General features: G+C 45.2%; 1 protein-coding gene across 3 annotated transcripts in view; it reads right to left on the bottom strand.

The window, feature by feature from the left end:
• NOP58 (NOP58 ribonucleoprotein) overlaps positions 1-14,525 on the bottom strand; it is a 28,509-nt gene extending 13,984 nt beyond the window's left edge. For all 3 annotated transcript variants that reach the window (XM_081017564.1, XM_081017565.1, XM_081017566.1), the window contains exons 1-9: positions 14,341-14,525; positions 11,714-11,790; positions 10,685-10,737; positions 9,695-9,819; positions 7,996-8,132; positions 6,576-6,640; positions 4,372-4,506; positions 1,044-1,189; positions 400-526 (exon numbers count right to left, since the gene is read on the bottom strand). In XM_081017564.1, coding sequence (XP_080873690.1) covers positions 400-526; positions 1,044-1,189; positions 4,372-4,506; positions 6,576-6,640; positions 7,996-8,132; positions 9,695-9,819; positions 10,685-10,737; positions 11,714-11,790; positions 14,341-14,385 — 910 coding nt within the window. In that variant the 5' untranslated portion in view covers positions 14,386-14,525. The remainder of the gene's footprint in view (positions 1-399; positions 527-1,043; positions 1,190-4,371; positions 4,507-6,575; positions 6,641-7,995; positions 8,133-9,694; positions 9,820-10,684; positions 10,738-11,713; positions 11,791-14,340) is intronic.
• Between the last annotated feature and the right edge of the window lie 4,035 nt (positions 14,526-18,560).

The raw sequence follows: 18,560 nt of genomic DNA, 5'->3' as shown, positions 1-18,560 counted from the left end.
AGGAGGGAAAAAGTGAGTCTTATAGAGCAAAAAAATACGGTAATTTGGCAATCGGCAGTAACATAATTCAACCCAGTTTAGTCTTCCTTGCAAAATGATGCCAATAAACGAGGCATTCATTGCGTTTTATTTGGGGGAGGCAGCCGAGAAGGAACTACAGCAGAGCCCAGAAGATGTCTCAGAAGAGGTAGTGACTAGGAGTTGCCTTCATGTTTCGAGATGAAATCAAGCAAACTTCAGGACAAAATCATCACCGACAACTTCTAGGCTTCTATTTCGCAGACACCAAGTCTCTAGGTTCACAAAGCTGGTCTTGGTCAATGGACTTGTGACCTTTCGATGTTGCGAAGTGCTGGACAGTTAAGCACAACACGTCTCCCCCCATTGCATCAAGCTTACCTGCGTGAGCGATGAGTCTGGCTCCCACCAGCTCTCCCACCATGACCGTGAGGTTAGGCGCAATGGCCATCATTCTGTTCTTCAGATAATCGTACAGCTGTGCTCGATAGTCCGATATCTCGATTACCTGAAATATGAAACAAGGCTGGTCAAGGCAATGCTTCTGCTGCAAATCTCAGAAGAACTGTTCACATTATGCCTACTTTAATGTCCTTAATTTAGCTATTCGAGATGGCATCAGAAGAGGTAGTGACTGTGCAACCCTCATGGTTTATACATCAGGGAAAGCATCATCAAGGAAATCATCACTGCCATCAAGAACGTTGGCCTGAAAGGCTTTCCAAAATAGCTTCTTGAGGATTTACCGCCAGTTAGGTGGGATCACTTTAGATTTAAAACAGAATTAAGCTCAACTGAAGGCAGTAGCACTAAGGCCTTTTACACAGGATGCACATCGATTGTGAGCAACGCTGGAGGTATGGGCTTTGACTTAAATCGCTGTTTTCGTTTTGGACCAGCTATGAACTACAAATTCCATATCCATCCATCCATACTCCCCAAGTGAATTTCAGAGGAGTAAATCCATAATACAAATACGCCAATGAAACAAACTTTCGACAAAACCACACCGCCATCGTCATCACCTGGTCACAGAGATGTTGTATGTTGCTGATGTCTTCCTCTGACACCTCAGTCCCCATGGAGATTTCGGCAGCTGCTTTCACCTCCTCCTCAACCTCCTCAGGGAGGGCCTCAGACAGGTCAGAACAGGCAAAGTTTTTTCTGTCTCCTGGGAAGCAAAATACCTCATGTTATGTCCGCTTCATGTTACGTTCTTTCAGGATACGTCCTGCGGCAATCCAGAAGTACCGGAAAGGGTTACTTCCGGGTTTCACCGCTCGCGCATGCGCAGACGTGCAAAATGACGTCACACGCATGCGCATAAGCGGCGAGTCGCAACCCGCACGTGTGCAGACGCGGGTTGCGTTCTTTTCATGTTGCGAACGGGCCTCCAGAACGGATCCCGTTCGCAACCAGAGGTACCACTGTAAAGGAGTTGGAATGAATGGCAAGCAGTGACAGAAGCCAAGTTTTAAAACATTTAACATCTATTCGCTTATGAACAGCCTTATACATATGTGCCGAGATGACTTACAACGAAAGGGAAATACCGTATTTTTCGTGCCATAAGACACACCTAGTTTTTGGAGGAAAGCAAGAAAAAAAATATTCTGAATCTCAGAAGCCAGAACAACAAGAGGGATCGCTGCGCAGCGAAAGCAGCAATCCCTCTTGCTGTTCTGGCTTCTGGGATAGCTGTGCAGCCTGCATTCGCTCCATAAGACGCACACACATTTCCCCTTACTTTTTAGGAGGGAAAAAGTGAGTCTTATAGAGCAAAAAATACAGTAGTTCTTAAAAATTTAAAAACAAAACCCTGAAGATACGATTTAAAAACGTGACAAGACAAATAGCTAAGGCAGAGCCCTTTCCACTCAGCTGCAAAAGCTTGTCGAAACAAAACTGTCTTCAACAGGTTCTGGAAAGCACAGATAACCGGGTGCCTGTCTTATCTCAACTTGCCAAGAACTTCTCTAAACATGGTGTCACAGGGTTGCAGAAAATCAAACATGGAAGCAGATGGGCTCTTGAAAGTCTTAATCAGCTGTGACTTTGAAGAACACTTCTCCACCACAGGCAGGCAGCTGTGTCTTTCCACATTATATTTAATTTGAAATGGTAATCTCTACGGTGTGGTGTTAGTTCCCATTTATGTAGAATTTGTGAGTGGGCCGGTGAGAGCGAGTTATTAACCATCGGCTCTTGGTCATCATTTCTTTTGGTTTACAACTCCAACACAAAAGAAAGGAAACTGTACTATGGCTTGGTTAGCTTGCGATGCTAAACCAAGCCAAGCCAAGCCTCACCTTCAATAATTGTGTTGGGAGAAAATCACAACCACTTAGCTCCTCTCCTGCCACCAAGAACAAATTCATGGTTTGTCTTAGTGTTGTGCCCAAACCCAGGGTTGTAGTTTGCCTCAATCCAAACAAACCATGAGTGGTAATCAAAGCATAAGAACTTTGGTTTGGACACAATGCTAAGCCAAACCATGGCTTAGTTTAACAACAACAACAACTTATTATTTATACCCCGCACAACAACAACTTATTATTTATACCCCGCCCATCTGGCTGGGTTTCCCCAGCCACTCTGGGCGGCTTCCAACAAAAGATTAAAATTAAAACTTAAAAAATTAAGTTTCTGTTAATCTGGTGGCGGTGGCAGCGGCAGGAGCGAGGAAGCAGCAAAGTGGACACCATTTTTCCTCTGTGCAACAGCAAGATTTCTTAGTCATGGTAAGCCATAGATTTGCTTAGTTCTCTCTTCACTGCTCTTTGGTATTTTTCATAGCTCAGTTACTGAAGAATTATATAGAATGTAGGCAATAGCAGGACTTATAAATATAGCTATTAAAAGTAAAGGGACCCCTGACCATTAGGTCCAGTCGTGGCCGACTCTGGGGTTGTGGCACTCATCTCGCTTTACTGGCCGAGGGAGCCAGCGTACAGCTTCCGGGTCGTGTGGCCAGCATGACCAAGCCGCTTCTGGTGAACCAGAGCAGCGCACGGAAACGCTGTTTACCTTCCTGCCAGAGCGATACCTATTTATCTACTTGCACTTTGACGTGCTTTCGAACTGCTAGGTGGGCAGGAGCAGGGACTAAGCAACGGGAGCTCACCCCGTCATGGGGATTTGAACCGCCAACCTTCGGACCGGCAAGCCCTAGGCTCTGTGGTTTAACCCACAGCACCACCCGCATCCCAATATAGCTATTACTATTGCTATTATTATTATTATAATTTATATACAGTGGTACCTCGGGTTACGTACTTAATTCGTTCCGGAGGTCCGTTCTTAACCTGAAGCACCACTTTAGCTAATGGGGCCTCCTGCTGCCGCTGCACAATTTTTGTTCTCATCCTGAAGCTAAGTTCTTAACCCGAGGTAATGTTTCTGGGTTAGCGGAGTCTGTAACCTGAAGCGTATGTAACCTGAAGCGTATGTAACCCGAGGTACCACTGTACTGCCCTATACCAGGAAGTCTCAGGGTGGTTCACAGAACAAAAGTATAAAACCATAAAATATATAATCAAAATAAAAACGACAGCCCAATAACACCCCCCCGAAAAGACCCACATTTTAAAAGGGCATAATATAGAAATCAGATCAAGCAAAGGCTTGGTTAAAAAGGAACGTTTTTGCCTGGTGCCTAAAGGTGTATAATGAAGGCACCAGGCGAACTTCGCTGGGGAGAGCATTCCACAGACGGGGAGCCACTGCAGAGAAGGCCCCGCTCTCGTGTTGCCACCCTCCAGAGCTCTCGAGGAGTAGGCACAGGAAGGAGGGCCTCAGAATATGATCTCAGGGTCCGGGTAGGTTCATATGGAAAGAGGCGGTCCTTGAGGTATTGCGGTCCTGAGCTGTTTAAGGCTTTACAGGTCAAAACCAGCATTTTGATGTGGGCCCTGAAACTAAATGGAAGCCAGTGGAGTCAGACCAGAATCAGGGTAATATGCTCAAACCGTCTTGCTCCGGGGAGTAACCTGGCCGCTGAATTCTACACTAGCCAAAGTTTTCAACCGTCTTCAGAGGCAGCCCAATGTATAACGCACTGCAGTGATAGATGTTGTGCATTGTGGATCTCTAGCATAAAAAGGATGTAATGTACAATTTCGAAGGCAGTGAATACGCCACAATGTGGCCGATATCCAACTGTGGTGTTCCTGCTTGCACAACACACCTCTTATTTTATCTCCTCCCTCCTGCAGCCCCCTGCTCACCCCCAAAATCTGCTCTGGAGGGATGGGGAGATGCGTGGGGGCTGCAGGAGAGGAAGGCAAGTCCTACTGCGTCTACTGGTGTGATGTTGGATGTCACCTTTTATCTAAGGAGCCCAGCGCTACTCACCAATTTTCCGCACACATTTACAGTAGGTTAGATTATCTGTGATGATTTTGCCCAATTCAGGGAAGTGCCACCCGTACCATTCTCGACAGCGCATTATATAGTTGTTCAGTTCTTTGTCCAAGTCATCAAGAAGAGCTACGATAGACAAACGCAAGAGACACTTGAGCTCAGTTTCACTTTAGAAACTAGACCTTGAGTTATCCTAGGATCTCAGGGAATAAACGTACTGGCCTGGTTTCCTAATAATAATAATAATAATAATAATAATAATAATAATAATTTATTTATACCCCGCCCATCTGGCTGGGCTTCCCCAGCCACTCTGGGCGGCTTCCAACAAAATATTAAAATACAGTAGTCCGTCAAACATTAAAAGCTTCCCTAAAGAGGGCTGCCTTCAGATGTCTTCTAAAAGTCTGGTAGTTATTCTCTTTGATATCTGGTGGGAGGGCGTTCCACAGGGCGGGCGCCACTACCGAGAAGGCCCTCTGCCTGGTTCCCTGTAACCTCACTTCTTGCAGCGAGGGAACCGCCAGAAGGCCCTCGGCGCTGGACCTCAGTGTCCAGGCAGAACGATGGGAGTGGAGACGCTCCTTCAGGTATATCACCTTAAACCATAGTTTTAAAATGCTCAGGACTCAATCCACACTTCTCTTCTGCTGGGAAGTAAGCTATGGTTTGGCTTAGTTATGCGCCAACCTGAGCTCATGGCTTGCTTCTTTTCAAATCCCGAGCTGTAACCAAAGTTTGTTCCCAGTTTATCACTTATGACTTGTTTGCTGAGGAACAAAGCATGACTCCGAATTCAGATATAATGCTAAGTAGGAACCACGGCTTATTTCCTAGCAGAACAGTGGCAAAAGCGGGAGGGGCGGGGAGCAAAGTGTTTGCGATTTTAGCTCCATGCAATAGCAGATTGCACATTCACCTTTAAAACATAGTTAAGTTTAATTGTAGTTGAAAGAGACTCATGAACAAGAGGAAATCCAGAAATCTTGCGACACTTGCACCCATTAAGATCAACAACGATGTAGTAGCCAAAATAAAAAAATCCTTCCAGTAGCACCTTTAAGACCAACTAAGTTAGTTCTTGGTATGAGCTTTCGTGTGCAAGCACACTTCTTCATGTAGTAGCCAATTATGCCTTAGACCTTGAAGAAACCACAAGGACCTTCCCCTTCACGTTTCCCCAACCACCACCACCACCTACTGGCAGCCACAGAAACTGCGGCTTGATGAAATACTTATCATTGAATTATAAGGTATCCAAATAAATAAATGCAGCGCTCAGCCCCATTCCCTAGCTACCTTCAATTGACAATGAGAAGCTGTTTCTAACTCACACAGTCATCTCATCCTTGGAAAGAAAAGCCCAAGACTATAGGCTCTTGCTGATCCATATTCAAAAATCCTACTAGAGAACCAGGTAGCGTAGTGGTTACAATATCTAGAAGCAGAACCCTTCTCTGGCTATTGAAGGAGGTTTGCCTCTCACTTACTGCTGTTAGTTTAACAGACTGATTTGGTCAGATTGCCAGCAATCATCTGACACAGCATGGGGGGTGGGGGTGGGATCACATAAGCCTCTCTAAAAACCCGGTGAGAAAAACTGAATTTGCTTTTGCGATCACAACAAAAAACCTTTTACGCAAATAGAAAGCATTCAAATGTTTTGCTAGCCCACCTAGCTAGCCCAAATTTATGCTAATCACTGGCCCTGCACCTCCCTCCTCTTGACTCTGACACCACCCTGAGTTATGGAGGAAAACAGGAGTAACTGAGAGCCATCCTGACTTGTTCTTGTCCCCAGTTCCAAGATAGGCTTGGCTCCTGATCCTTCAGAAGGGTTGATAGAAAACAAAAATACACTCTACAGCGGCAAACTAGGTAGCAGAATGTTTGTGGCTACTGGTACAGGCGTACCTTGGTAGTCGAACGGAATTAGTTCTGGTTCCAAAATGTTCAGAAACCAAAGCACGGCTTCTGATTGGCTGCAGGAAGCTCCTGCAGCCAATTGGAAGCCCCGCTGGACGTTCGCCTTCCAAAAATAGTTCACAAACTGGAACACTCACTTCCGGGTTTGCAGCTTTCAGGAGGCAAAACGTTCGAGAACTAAGTTGTTCGACTTCCAAGGTACGACTGTATTAAGAATTCAAAAGCTGGTGGCAGACATATCAAGGTATTTAACTTCCAACCGTACTCACAAATAGCTTGGACGATCATGGTATCAACTTTGTCTGGGCTGAACTTCAGCTTGTATCGGGAGAGGCTGAAAGCAGACATGGATATAAACATTATGTACAATAATGCACAGGACACACAGATTCTCCACCCCCCAATAATACAGTGGTACCTCGGGTTACATACGCTTCAGGTTACAGACTCCGCTAACCCAGAAATAATACCTCAGGTTAAGAACTTTGCTTCAGGATGAGAACAGAAATCGCACGGCAGCAGCGAGAGGCCCCATTAGCCTAAGTGGTGCTTCAGGTTAAGAACAGTTTCAGGTTAAGAACGGACCTCCGGAACGAATTAAGTACATAACCTGAGGTACCACTGTAATTGTAAAGGCATTGCTATTGACTGCAATGGCATGTTCATCTTTGCTGACGGTGCAACGATTAATCCTTTCCCTTTTCATTTACTGACTTGTGTTTTTACAGGCACGAAGTCTAAGGCAGAGAGCTGTGAAAAGCTGCTGTCTGTGTTTGCTCCCTGTATTACTCCCTACAGGCACAAGCGTTTCAGCGAGTTGGAAGAAACCCAGCAGAACTGAGAGCAGGACTAACTTGTACAAGCCTCCGTATTTTTCGCTCCACAGGACACACTTTTCCCCTCTTAAAAACTAAGGGGGGAAGTCTGTGCGCCCTATGGAGCGAATGCAGGAGGGAGGCACGCAGGAAAAGCCCCCAAGAGTCGCACACAAGCTTCGCGCGGGTCTTGTGGGCTTTTTCCCAGGAGGGAGAAGGGACTGATGTGGCCAGTCCCTTTTCCCTCCTCGTAGAAAAGCCGACAGGAGCCGCGCGCTCCTTAAAGGGTGTGCGACTCCTCTGGGCTTTTGCGGGAGATGGGGGAATTCCCATAGCCGCGCGCAACCTCTCCAGCCGGGAGAGGCTGCACAAGGCTAAAGAAACCAAGGCAGTGAGCGCGATCCAACCCGCTCACTGCCTTGACTTCCTCTTTAGCCGTGCGCAGCCTCTCCAGCCGGGGGAGGTTGCGCAAGGCTAAAGAGGAAGCCAAGACAGCCAGCTGGATGGATTCGGCTCACTGTCTTGGCTTCTTTGAGCTTTGGGGCTGGGGGGGGGGGGAATCTGGGCTTCCCCCGCAGCCCTGATAAGCTCTGGGAGAAGCGGACAGGCTGCGCGCAGCCTGTCCCTCCTCTCTGGGGCTGGGGGGGGGAATAATATTTTTTCCATTGATTTCCCCCTCTAGAAACTAGGTGTGTCTTGTGGTCCAGTGCGTCCTATAGAGCGAAAAAGATGGTATCATGTACAAGACTGTGCTGTAAGTAGATACTGGGGCCGAAGCTTGCCATTCCACTTTGCAGAAAACGGTATCCTCAGGGGGAAAGTTATACAGAGCATAGAAACGAGCAAGTCGGGGCTGGCAAGATGTCTATATTACCTGTGTGCCAGGCCTAAACACATAGCTGCCATCTCCCGCGATGGAAGGCCAGTGATCAGCCCTTCCATTTGAGAACGGATGCCTCTCATCAGTTCTGTAACCATGGGGCTGTGCAGACAACTTAAGTTCAGTTTCTCCTGCAGGAGGGAAAAAAGGTGATCCCCATTTTGATATTATTGCAACAACAAATTTGTTTACTGTTGAACAGCAGCAGAACCTAAGAAAGGTAAGGTAGCCCAACGCTAACCCACAAGCAGGGCTATCTTGCAGTTCCTTGAAGTGAAATAACCATTGAGAATTCTTACTTAAGCAAATTGGCAACCAATTGTTGTACCAACTTAGCCTTTTAGATAAAAACGAAGGCACTAGCTTCAATGTTGACATCAATTCAAACCTTTCCCTGTTAACCTTTTTTTAATCTCCATACTTCTTCACAGGTCAAGAAATAAAGATAGCACAAGACACAGGAGATAGCAAAAAAAATCCAGAAAAATGTGGCCCTAACAATCTATTACTTTAGTCCAGTGCATTATCAACAAACCTTATTTAGAACTAGTACAACTGTACCTTGGTTTTCGAACAGCTTAGTTCTTGAATGCTTTGGCTCCTGAATGCCACAACCCCAGAAGTGACTGTTCCAGTTTGTGAACTATTTTTGGAAGCCAAACGTCTGACGGGGCTTCCAATTGGCTGCAGGAGCTTCCTGAAGCCAATCAGAAGCCGTGCCTTGGTTTCCAAATGTTTTGGAAGTTGGACGGACTTCCGGAACGGATTCTGTTCAACTTCCAAGGTACGACTGTACTTGAATTCACTTGTTTTCCTCTTCCCTCCCCACATCTTTTCCTTCTGTATCATGCCTACTACAATAGGGGTTCCCAAACTGGTGAGCTTCATTCAGGTGGTCCACGGCATCTCTGTGGATTTATGGGTGATGCATTAAATACTCAAATGGATTTGTAATTGTCTTTTTAATTTGGTAAAGGCTATACTAGAATCCAGAGGGACGCGGGTGGAGCTGTGGGTTAACCACAGAGCCTAGGACTTGCCGATCAGAAGGTTGGAGGTTCGAATCCCCGTGACGGGGTGAGCTCCCATTGTTTGGTCCCTGCTCCTGCCAACCTAGCAGTTCGAAAGCATGTCAAAATGCAAGTAGATAAATAGGTACCGCTCTGGTGGGAAGCTAAACGGCGTTTCCGTGCGCTGCTCTGGTTCACCAGAAGCAGCTTAGTAATGCTGGCCACATGACCCGGAAGCTCCCTCAGCCAATAAAGCGAGATGAGAGCCGCAACCCCAGAGTCGGTCACGACTGGACTTAATGGTCAGGGGTCCCTTTACCTTTTATACTAGAATCCAAGTCTAAAGGCAAGGACTGCCTTTCTTTTTAATCTGTATGGAGCCCTTAGTAAATGTAAGTACCCTGTAATCAGTGTATAATCATAATAATCATGAAGTCAGCAAAAAGCATGGTCTCAGAATATCAGTACCAACAAAACAAGCATCAACAGCCATCACTGATTAATTTACATTATGCACACATCATTTCTGGATGCAGTGAAAAAGTCGTGTCAGAGCACTGGACAGGGAAAATATGAAGAACTAACTCATTGTTCTGGAGCTATAAAGAAGACCAGCACAGGCCTTGAGAACACCACCTCATCTGAACACCACATTGCCAGGGCGCATAAAAACCAGAACTTACCTTTATTACACCTCCCAGTTTGGCATCTGCTACGGCCAACTGTTCGTGTGCATCTTTGGCAACTATCTTCTTTAAGATTTTCTTTAAGTTCTTGTTGATCTTGCCTTCCACCAGAGCAGTGGATGCTTAAAGGAGAAAGCACATCACTGTAAAAAACCTGCAGACTGTCTAACATTCCCAGCCTGGCAAAGTTCATAATGGAACAAAATATGTACTAATACTGACCACCCACCGAACTTTATCTGTTGTCTCTGTGGCAGTGACCAAAAATTGGAGATTCAGTTCTATGAAGGAAGCATCAGTGACATCAGGAAGCCAGTTTTTACTCCCCCCAATGCTAAGGCTGCAATCCGCTATAAAATCCCACTGAGGTCACTGAGCTAACACATTCAGATGGAGGCAAATTTGCTCATCATTTGTTTAGGCACTGTCTGGGTGGCTAGCACAGAGGCACACCATATCGATTACATTAATTTGCCTGGGTTTATAAAGAGGTATTCATCTGGAGAAGGGAAGGGAAGCACATTTTCGTAAGCTACATGAAAATTAGTCCTTTCCGACCACCAACTGCTGATGTGCCACAAATACAGTGGTACCTCGGGTTACATACACTTCAGGTTACATACGCTTCAGGTTACAGACTCTGCTAACCCAGAAATAGTACCTCGGGTTAAGAACTTTGCTTCAGGATGAGAACAGAAATCGTGCTCCGGCGGCGTGGCAGCAGCAGGAGGTCCCATTAGCTAAAGTGGTGCTTCAGGTTAAGAACAGTTTCAGGTTAAGAACGGACCTCCAGAACGAATTAAGTACTTAACCATGGGTACCACTGTAACTTGCATTAGCAGGCGGGGGTGTGTGGGTTTTTTGTGGACTTAATAAGTAATATTAAGTTTTAAAACACACTAGAAAAAAGTCAGCTACTCTCACAGCTAATGATTCTAGGCTTGCCAGGAACAGATCAGCCAGCCACCAAAGAAAGGAAGGGATTACCTGCAAGAGCTTCAGTGGTGTCTTGAAACTTCTCAAAGTGTTTCAGTTTCACTCTAAATAAAATATACCAAACAGTTTTTATCAGTATCATGGGGAACAGAGTATCAGCTACCAACTTCTAAAACACAAGAAACCTCAAAAATGAAAAGTCTGCAGTGACCCATCAGGTTAACCTACCAAAGAGAAAAACAGAACCTATTAAGTCTGATTGACAAATAGCTTCCTACTACTAAACCATAGATATTTCAGGCTTGCTAGAGAACTATTCTAGAATAATGACAAAAAACATAGTTATTACTATATCTATATCAGCCAAATATAATATGTTTAAGTTGAAGAGTGACAATGGGAGAGTATGGCAGATCACTGTCAGTTTTTGATATTGGATGGTAGATCTTAGGCTACTTTTGGTTGGACATGCCTGCACTAGGAAGTTCCCCAGGGAGGGGAAAATTCCCTGGTACGGCCAGAACTACAGTTGTGTAGTCTGCTCTTCAAGAGCACCAACAATAAGCTGACTGTAGATACCTGCAGAAACACTTGTGATGTGCTTTGAAGCCCTGACAGCTAGTGCCCCAGGCGTGATTTTACGCTCCCCACAACTGATTTAATATCTAATGTCAGCTGTAGGGCAGGTGGCCATGGTTTGCCCAAAACGGCCTGGCAGGCCAAAGGGGGAAGCCTGGTGGGTCTAATTATGCCTGAGGGGCAGAGCTAAGATTATCAACACATTCTGTTTCATAGCTGTAGCTAAGCCTCACTTCTGAGTGATATTAACCCTGTTGAAAAATACTTTGCAAGCCTTTCCACTACAGCAAGGCTCCTGCCATCCAACTGCATCTATAGAGTTGTCATGTCAACAGTGGAGGATGAAGGTTAGCATATTTATTACTCTAAGAGGGAGCTGTGCGTACAAAATAACCCAAGGACTGGTGCTAGGCAAAAAACAGTGATTCCTATTTGAGCAGAGAGATGAAGGTGTACTCTAGGCTTGAATGAAATAATAAGTTACTTGAGAAAGTTACTTACACTTTATTTGCTTTTTCAGGAGTTTCAAATTCTTTCCATAAGCTGTCAATTTCTTGGAGTTTCTTCTCATCCAGAACCTATGACAGATAAGGAGTTAGAATCAATACACACAAAATTGACAAGATTCAATGTTGCTATGTAAGTAAGATGAAATGCACAAAACATCTCTCCAATTCCGATGTAGAAAACAGCCATTCCACCACACCAACTCTCTGCCGCATCTCTAACCAGAGAAAAATCTAGTTGCAAGTGTGAGATGCCATGTTTTAAAAGTATTCAGTAAACTTACATGCTGCTTCTCAACTAGAGGGAAAAGCCTGTGGTCTTTGACATCTCAATCAAGATCTCTGTCACAAGTACAAAATTAATCGTGTTCCATGCAGTCTAATTTTATGCATCTTTACTCAGAAGTAAAGACAGGACATTTAAGTAAAGATGTATAGAAATTAACCCTAAAGACTCACTTTCCTTCTCTGCATTGCCCAGAATCCTGTTTCAGTGAACACACAAAGCTTGCTGTATCAACACTAGATCACCAGCAAAATCCTAAACAAAGTAGACTCCAATGTGCAAAATAATACAGTCCCATCCTCTTGGCAGAAATGGGTGCAATGTAGATACAATGGAGCAAGTGGATGCAATGCGGGACAGCTGGAAAAAGGCAAGAGCTGTGAACTAGGAAGTCCCCAGCTAAAATCTCACTCTCTAGGCAGCCTGAATCAATTATCTCTTTCCCTCTCCCTACCTAAATGTGCTGTAACAGCAACACCCCCCATCCCTGGTGTCCTTCAAATGTTTTGGACTACGTTTCCCAACACCCCCAGGCAACATGGCTGGGAGCTGCTGTGCAAAACAGCTGGAGGGCACCAGAATGGAGGAGGCTACCTCACAGGGTTGTTTTAAGGATCACTTACTAATACAGTGGTACCTCGGGTTAAGTACTTAATTCGTTCCGGAGGTCCGTTCTTAACCTGGAACTGTTCTTAACCTGAAGCACCACTTTAGCTAATGGGGCCTCCTGCTGCCACCGCACGATTTCTGTTCTCATCCTGAAGCAAAGTTCTTAACCCGAGGTATTATTTCTGGGTTAGCGGAGTCTGTAACCTGAAGCGTATGTAACCTGAAGCGTATGTAACCCGAGGTACCACTGTAGATTGCTGGGATAGCTCAGCTTAATGTCAGGGTTGTGGGTCTGAGCCCCACATTCCTGCGTTGGGGGGGGGTTGGACTAGATGACCCTCGTGGTCCCTTCCAACTGTTGTTTTTGTTGCTTAGTCATTTAGTCGTGTCTGACTCTTCGTGACCCCCTGGACCAGAGCAACCAAGGAACCAAGACTTTTGACATTTGACTTTGTCTCTAGTAAGGCTTCACTGTTAGTCTAAATTTGGTATTTTCCAGAGTTCTGGGGTGATACCCCTCTCCAAACCCTTTCTGCCTTGTGGCTTTTTTATATTTGTAGTTGTTTAGTCGTGTCCGACTCTTCGTGACCCCATGGACCAGAGCACGCCAGGCACTCCTGTCTTCCACTGCATCCCGCAGTTTGGTCAAACTCATGCTGTATCTTTGAGAACACTGTCCAACCATCTCGTCCTCTGTCGTCCCCTTCTCCTTGTGCCCTCCATCTTTCCCAACATCCAGGTCTTTTCCAGGGAGTCTTCTCTTCTCATGAGGTGGCCAAAGTATTGGAGCCTCAGCTTCAGGATCTGTCCTTCCAGTGAGCACTCAGGGCTGATTTCCTTCAGAATGGAGAGGTTTGATCTTCTTGCAGTCCATGGGACTCTCAAGAGTCTCCTCCAGCACCATAATTCAAAAGCATCAATTCTTCGGCGATCAGCCTTCTTTGAATGGTCCAGCTCTCACTTCCATACATCACTACTGGGAAAACCATAAAGAAAGCCGGTCACTGAAGAATTGATGCTTTTGAATTATGGTGCTGGAGGAGACTCTTGAGAGTCCCATGGACTGCAAGAAGATCAAACCTATCCATTCTTAGGGAATTCAGCCCTGAGTGCTCACTGGAAGGACAGATCCAGATAACTCTTGGTAGGATTGACTCCTCCAGATAATATGCCACATAGCTGGGGCCATATTTAAATCTGGTAAAATTCATTCCTGCCTCCCCCAGCTTGGGGACCTCCCAAAGGTTGGGCCACTGTGGGGAACAGGATGTGGAACAAGAGAGGACTCTTGTCTGATCCAACAAGATCAGAAGAACAAGAAGCTACCAACATGAGTCTGACCAAACTGCAGGAGGCAGTGGAAGACAGAAGTGCCTGGCGTGCTCTGGTCCAGGGGGTGACGAAGAGTCGGACACGACTAAACAACACAGCATGATTCCCCAGGAAGGGTTACAAGTTTTAAGCTTAGCGGGAAGACCTGCCAGCCCCCCCAGAAAAAACTTGGGGTGTGGCAGGGAAAGAAACCGGGTCCGCTATAAGGGAGGATGGGGTCTCCCCACGTTTATCCTCTTTGTTCCAAAACTGTTTCTCGACTTATTGCTAGTGAACGTATAAACCGAGAGCACCAACCACCCCCAGCCCTCTCCGCCCCGCCAGCAGCCTGCAATCTCCCGCTAGCAGCAGCCACGTGGGAACCCTACTCGACACGTGTCGCGCCCTCAGATCACCTTGAAAATGGCGTATCCGGCCGCGGTCTCGAATAAAACCAGCATGGCGGCAGCGGGACGGAGCCGGGGCGCCTCCCGCAAAAAGCGGCTCTTTCCAAGCGAAGGCGGGCGAGCGAAGCGAAGACCCAGCGCAGGAGACCGCGAACTCCCAGGCGCGAAGAACCACGAGGGCGGAAGTGAGGCGCTGCACCGGAAGTGATTCGCGCGGCCTTCTGGGAAACAGGAAATCCGGGGGAGGAAGTTGGAGCTTCGGGCTTCCTCTAGGATTGTGGCGCTTAACGCTCTCTATGTGCGGGGCGAAATTGGTCGAAAATGGGGCCCCATAAGAATAAATAAATTGCATACTGTAATTCAAAACAGCTACATTTTTGAGGGCAAAATAGGCGCAGTTTTCAGCAGGTTATATAGACAGCAGATTTAGGAAACAGAGTGGTGTTGTTGTTGTTGCTTTTATGATTATTATTACATTATATTGATTTATAGCCCGTCTTTTTCCCTCACGGGACTTAAGGCGGCTTACACTTAAAAGAAAAAATCGCTAAAAACATAGGGGGACGAGTCGTTTAAAAAACCCCACACCATTTAAACGTTAATGGAATTAAAGCCATATGCATGTATACAATCTTGCTTTGAAAACATACAAATATTTACCATAAAAACAGCACGGTGCCAGACCTCTCATTTAAAAATCAGCCAGTTTCCCCAAACCCACTGGAACATTTTTATGCTGTGAACAGCCCCAAGATCTATGGATGAAGGGCAGTATACAAATATAATAATAATAATAATAATAATAATAATAATATAAAAAGAATGAAAGACAGCAAGTTGCAAGCTGGTCTAGCTCCTCCAGGGAGTTGCAAAGTTGCCTGGGAGCAGCCACTGAGAAGAATTTCGGGGTCCCCACCATGCATGTATATTTCCATACAAAATATCCTCAGCCAGCTGAAATGCAGCCTACAGTTTTTAATGAGCTATGCAAGCTATGCATTCCATCTTGCAAAGCAGTGTTACTATATAAACAGTTGCCATACAGTAGGAGTTCCATGGAAGGGTTGGGCGAAAGAAGGACACGGCCTTTGCTTCAATATTTTCTCCATTCTCCGACATCCTTGATACTAATCTGTCATAAACAGCCTTGAAAGCTTCATATGACTATGAAGCAAGGACAGCTGGTTACTCATTCTGGTGCCCTAGTCTGCCTAGCTGTCAACCTTCCCTTTTTTTGTGGGAAATTCCCTTATGCCAGCGCCGTTTCCCGCTGCTATCCCGGATTGTTAGATATCCCATAGACTGTCCCCGGGACAGGTGAGGCTGCTGATCCCTTATTTTCGAGGCTGCTGATCCCTTATTTTTAAATCTGAAAGTTGACAGCTATGCCTAGTCTGGCAGATGATGTCATCTCTCCGGATCTAGAAAAGTCTCAGAGCTGTGCTCTGCCCAGCACCACACCACTGTCCATATTACCCAGTGATGGGTGTAATAATAAAATTTAAGGTTTTTATATATATATATATATATATATATATATATATAATGTTCATAAATGTACTAACCAAGCACCTACATAGATCAGCACAGGAAGACCGTCCTGAAACTATTTTGACTCCCAAGCTGACCAAATGTTTCTCTGCTCTCTGCAAGGAGGGAGGAGGTGAAAAAAAACCTTCCTTGTTACAGGAATTTAGAAATCACCATCTCAAAGGAATGGCCAGACTACCAGGAAAGGCAATCAGATAAGGCATTATCAGATAACCTGACAGATAGAAAAAATAACAACATTCAAATTTCTGTTGTAGACCGCCTTTTCTGTGATGTAGGTATGATGTTTGTGGGGGGTGGTCTTGGGTTACACCCCTTCTGTGATGTATGTATGATGTATGGAGGGGTGGTCTTGAGCTCCAGGGCAGGGAATTTAAAATGTCTATATTATAAGGGCAGGCACACCTTTGTTCTGGGTCCTCCTCCTTTCTCCTGTGTGTGAGGGGAGACCCTGTTGCAACAGTTCAATAAAGATCAGGCTTACTAGCAGCTTTGCTTCTCAATATTCTCTGGTTGGCCTCTGTTATTTTCTCCTACCAATAGGGAACCCACGTAAGGACTCTATAAGGGCTCTTGGATACCCCATCAGGGAGAAAGGGCAGATTTTGTTTACAACATGGGCACATCTACCGACCCGCACCAGTAAAACCATTACGCTGAACATGCTCTTGGCTTGAACTCGGATCAGAAAGATCTAAACGCAGACAGAAAGCAGAATGTGAATTCTGATGCAAATAGCATCAGTACCTTCTGTTCCACTTTATACTTCAGTGAAATTAATCCTGATTTATAAGCAAAAGGTGAACCAAGTCTCTGCAATTCATGGCTGTAATCCAAAAGAGTTGAGCGCATGGTCACGAGGGAACGGCACACACAATCAGGTCTTTCTTTCCAATTTGATCATAGCTCTCTGAGCCAAACAGATGTTTTGAGTTTTACAGTATTGGCTCTGGAAACTGCTGTGATGTAAATTTAAGGCAGGAGGGAGGGAGAGAGGGTGCCTTTTTGGACTGTATGTTTGTAAGAGAGCCGAGTTGTTCATTTATCCATTTGGAAGGTTGTGAATAGCTAATCATTTTACTGTATTTAACATTTTGATGGAAATATCAAATCTATATTTTAATCTTTCGTCCTGTGGAATTTGTTCAGCACCAGTGTTGTAAGTTTTGTGTCTCTTTCGTAGGAGACATTTTTGTAGGCGACATTTTGAATGGGAATTTGTGGAATGGGGGCAGAAGGTCCCCATGCTCCTATGTCTAGCACGTAGCAAATCCAGAGCAAAACATGAGACCTTAAAAAGCTTCCCTTGACCTGGACATTAGACTTCTGCTTTTAATTCTGTATAACTTCTTTTTGCCTGTAATGATGGACTGTACGGTTCTAGCTAGCGATTTGGGGAAATTTTATTACTATGTTCAAAAAAATTCTCTTTTCAGGAATATCAAATCGCTCTGCACCCCCCCATATATTTATTTTATAACGCCTTCCTTTTTTTTGCCTGTACAGTGCTACCTTGGTTCTCAAACGCCTATATAGATATACAATTTTAGAAATTTTTAACATACAGTATTATTTGCATTAACCCATAACAAATTCAGTATCTTTATAGGAGTTCTTCCGACCCCCGGTCTCCCCCCCGCCCGGTTTCCAATAACCATCTCTTCTTTTTTCTGCGACTAAATAATTTTTATCCAATCTATTAAATCTCCTTTTTCGATACCCTTTATCCAGGGCTGGATTTAGGTTTGATGAGGCCCTAAGCTACTGAAGGTAACGCGGCCCTTTATATGTTCAGCTGTCCTTTGTCAACAACAAATTGCTGCTGTTTTGTGTGTGTTGAATACAGTGGTACCTCGGGTTAAGAACTTAATTCGTTCCGGAGGTCCGTTCTTAACCTGAAACTGTTCTTAACCTGAAGCACCACTTTAGCTAATGGGGCCTCCCGCTGCTGCTGCACGATTTCTGTTCTCATCCTGAAGCAAAGTTCTTAACCCAAGGTAATATTTCTGGGTTAGTGGTCTGTAACCTGAAGCGTCTGTAACCCAAGGTATGTACCTCGGGATGCGAACGGGATCCGTTCCGGAGCCCCGTTCGCATCCTGAATGGAACATAAGACGCGATGGTGCGTGCGTGTCTCGCGTTTTGCCACTTCCATGCATACGCATGATGCCATTTTGAGCATCTGCGCATGCACAAGCAGTGAAACCTGGAAGTAATGCGCAAATCGAAAGCGCTCAACCTGAAGCACATTCAACCTGGGGTATGACTGTACAGTGGTATCTCGGGTTACATACGCTTCAGGTTACACACTCCGCTAACCCAGAAATAGTGCTTCAGGTTAAGAACTTTGTTTCAGGATACGAACATAAATCGTGCTCCGGCAGCAGGAGGCCCCATTAGCTAAAGCGGTGCTTCAGGTTAAGAACAGTTTCAGGTTAAGAATGGACCTCCGGAACAAATTAAGTACTTAACCCGAGGTACCACTGTATATGCTACGTGGTAATTTATGGACCTAATGGGTATCTAAAAGCCATTTGCACGTAACAAAATATGTACATCATAGGAGCCTACACAACACAAAACACTGCTGCTGCGTGTAGGTTTTATTCGATTTGTTTTTTTATCTTATATTTCGGAAACATACATCCAGGTTTTTCCCCCCTTTAATTTTTTGGGGG

The sequence above is a fragment of the Podarcis pityusensis genome (assembly GCF_964106645.2).
Source record: "Podarcis pityusensis genome assembly, chromosome: 1".
Lineage (NCBI taxonomy): Eukaryota > Metazoa > Chordata > Lepidosauria > Squamata > Lacertidae > Podarcis > Podarcis pityusensis.
This window is presented reverse-complemented; position numbering and strand designations above follow the sequence as displayed.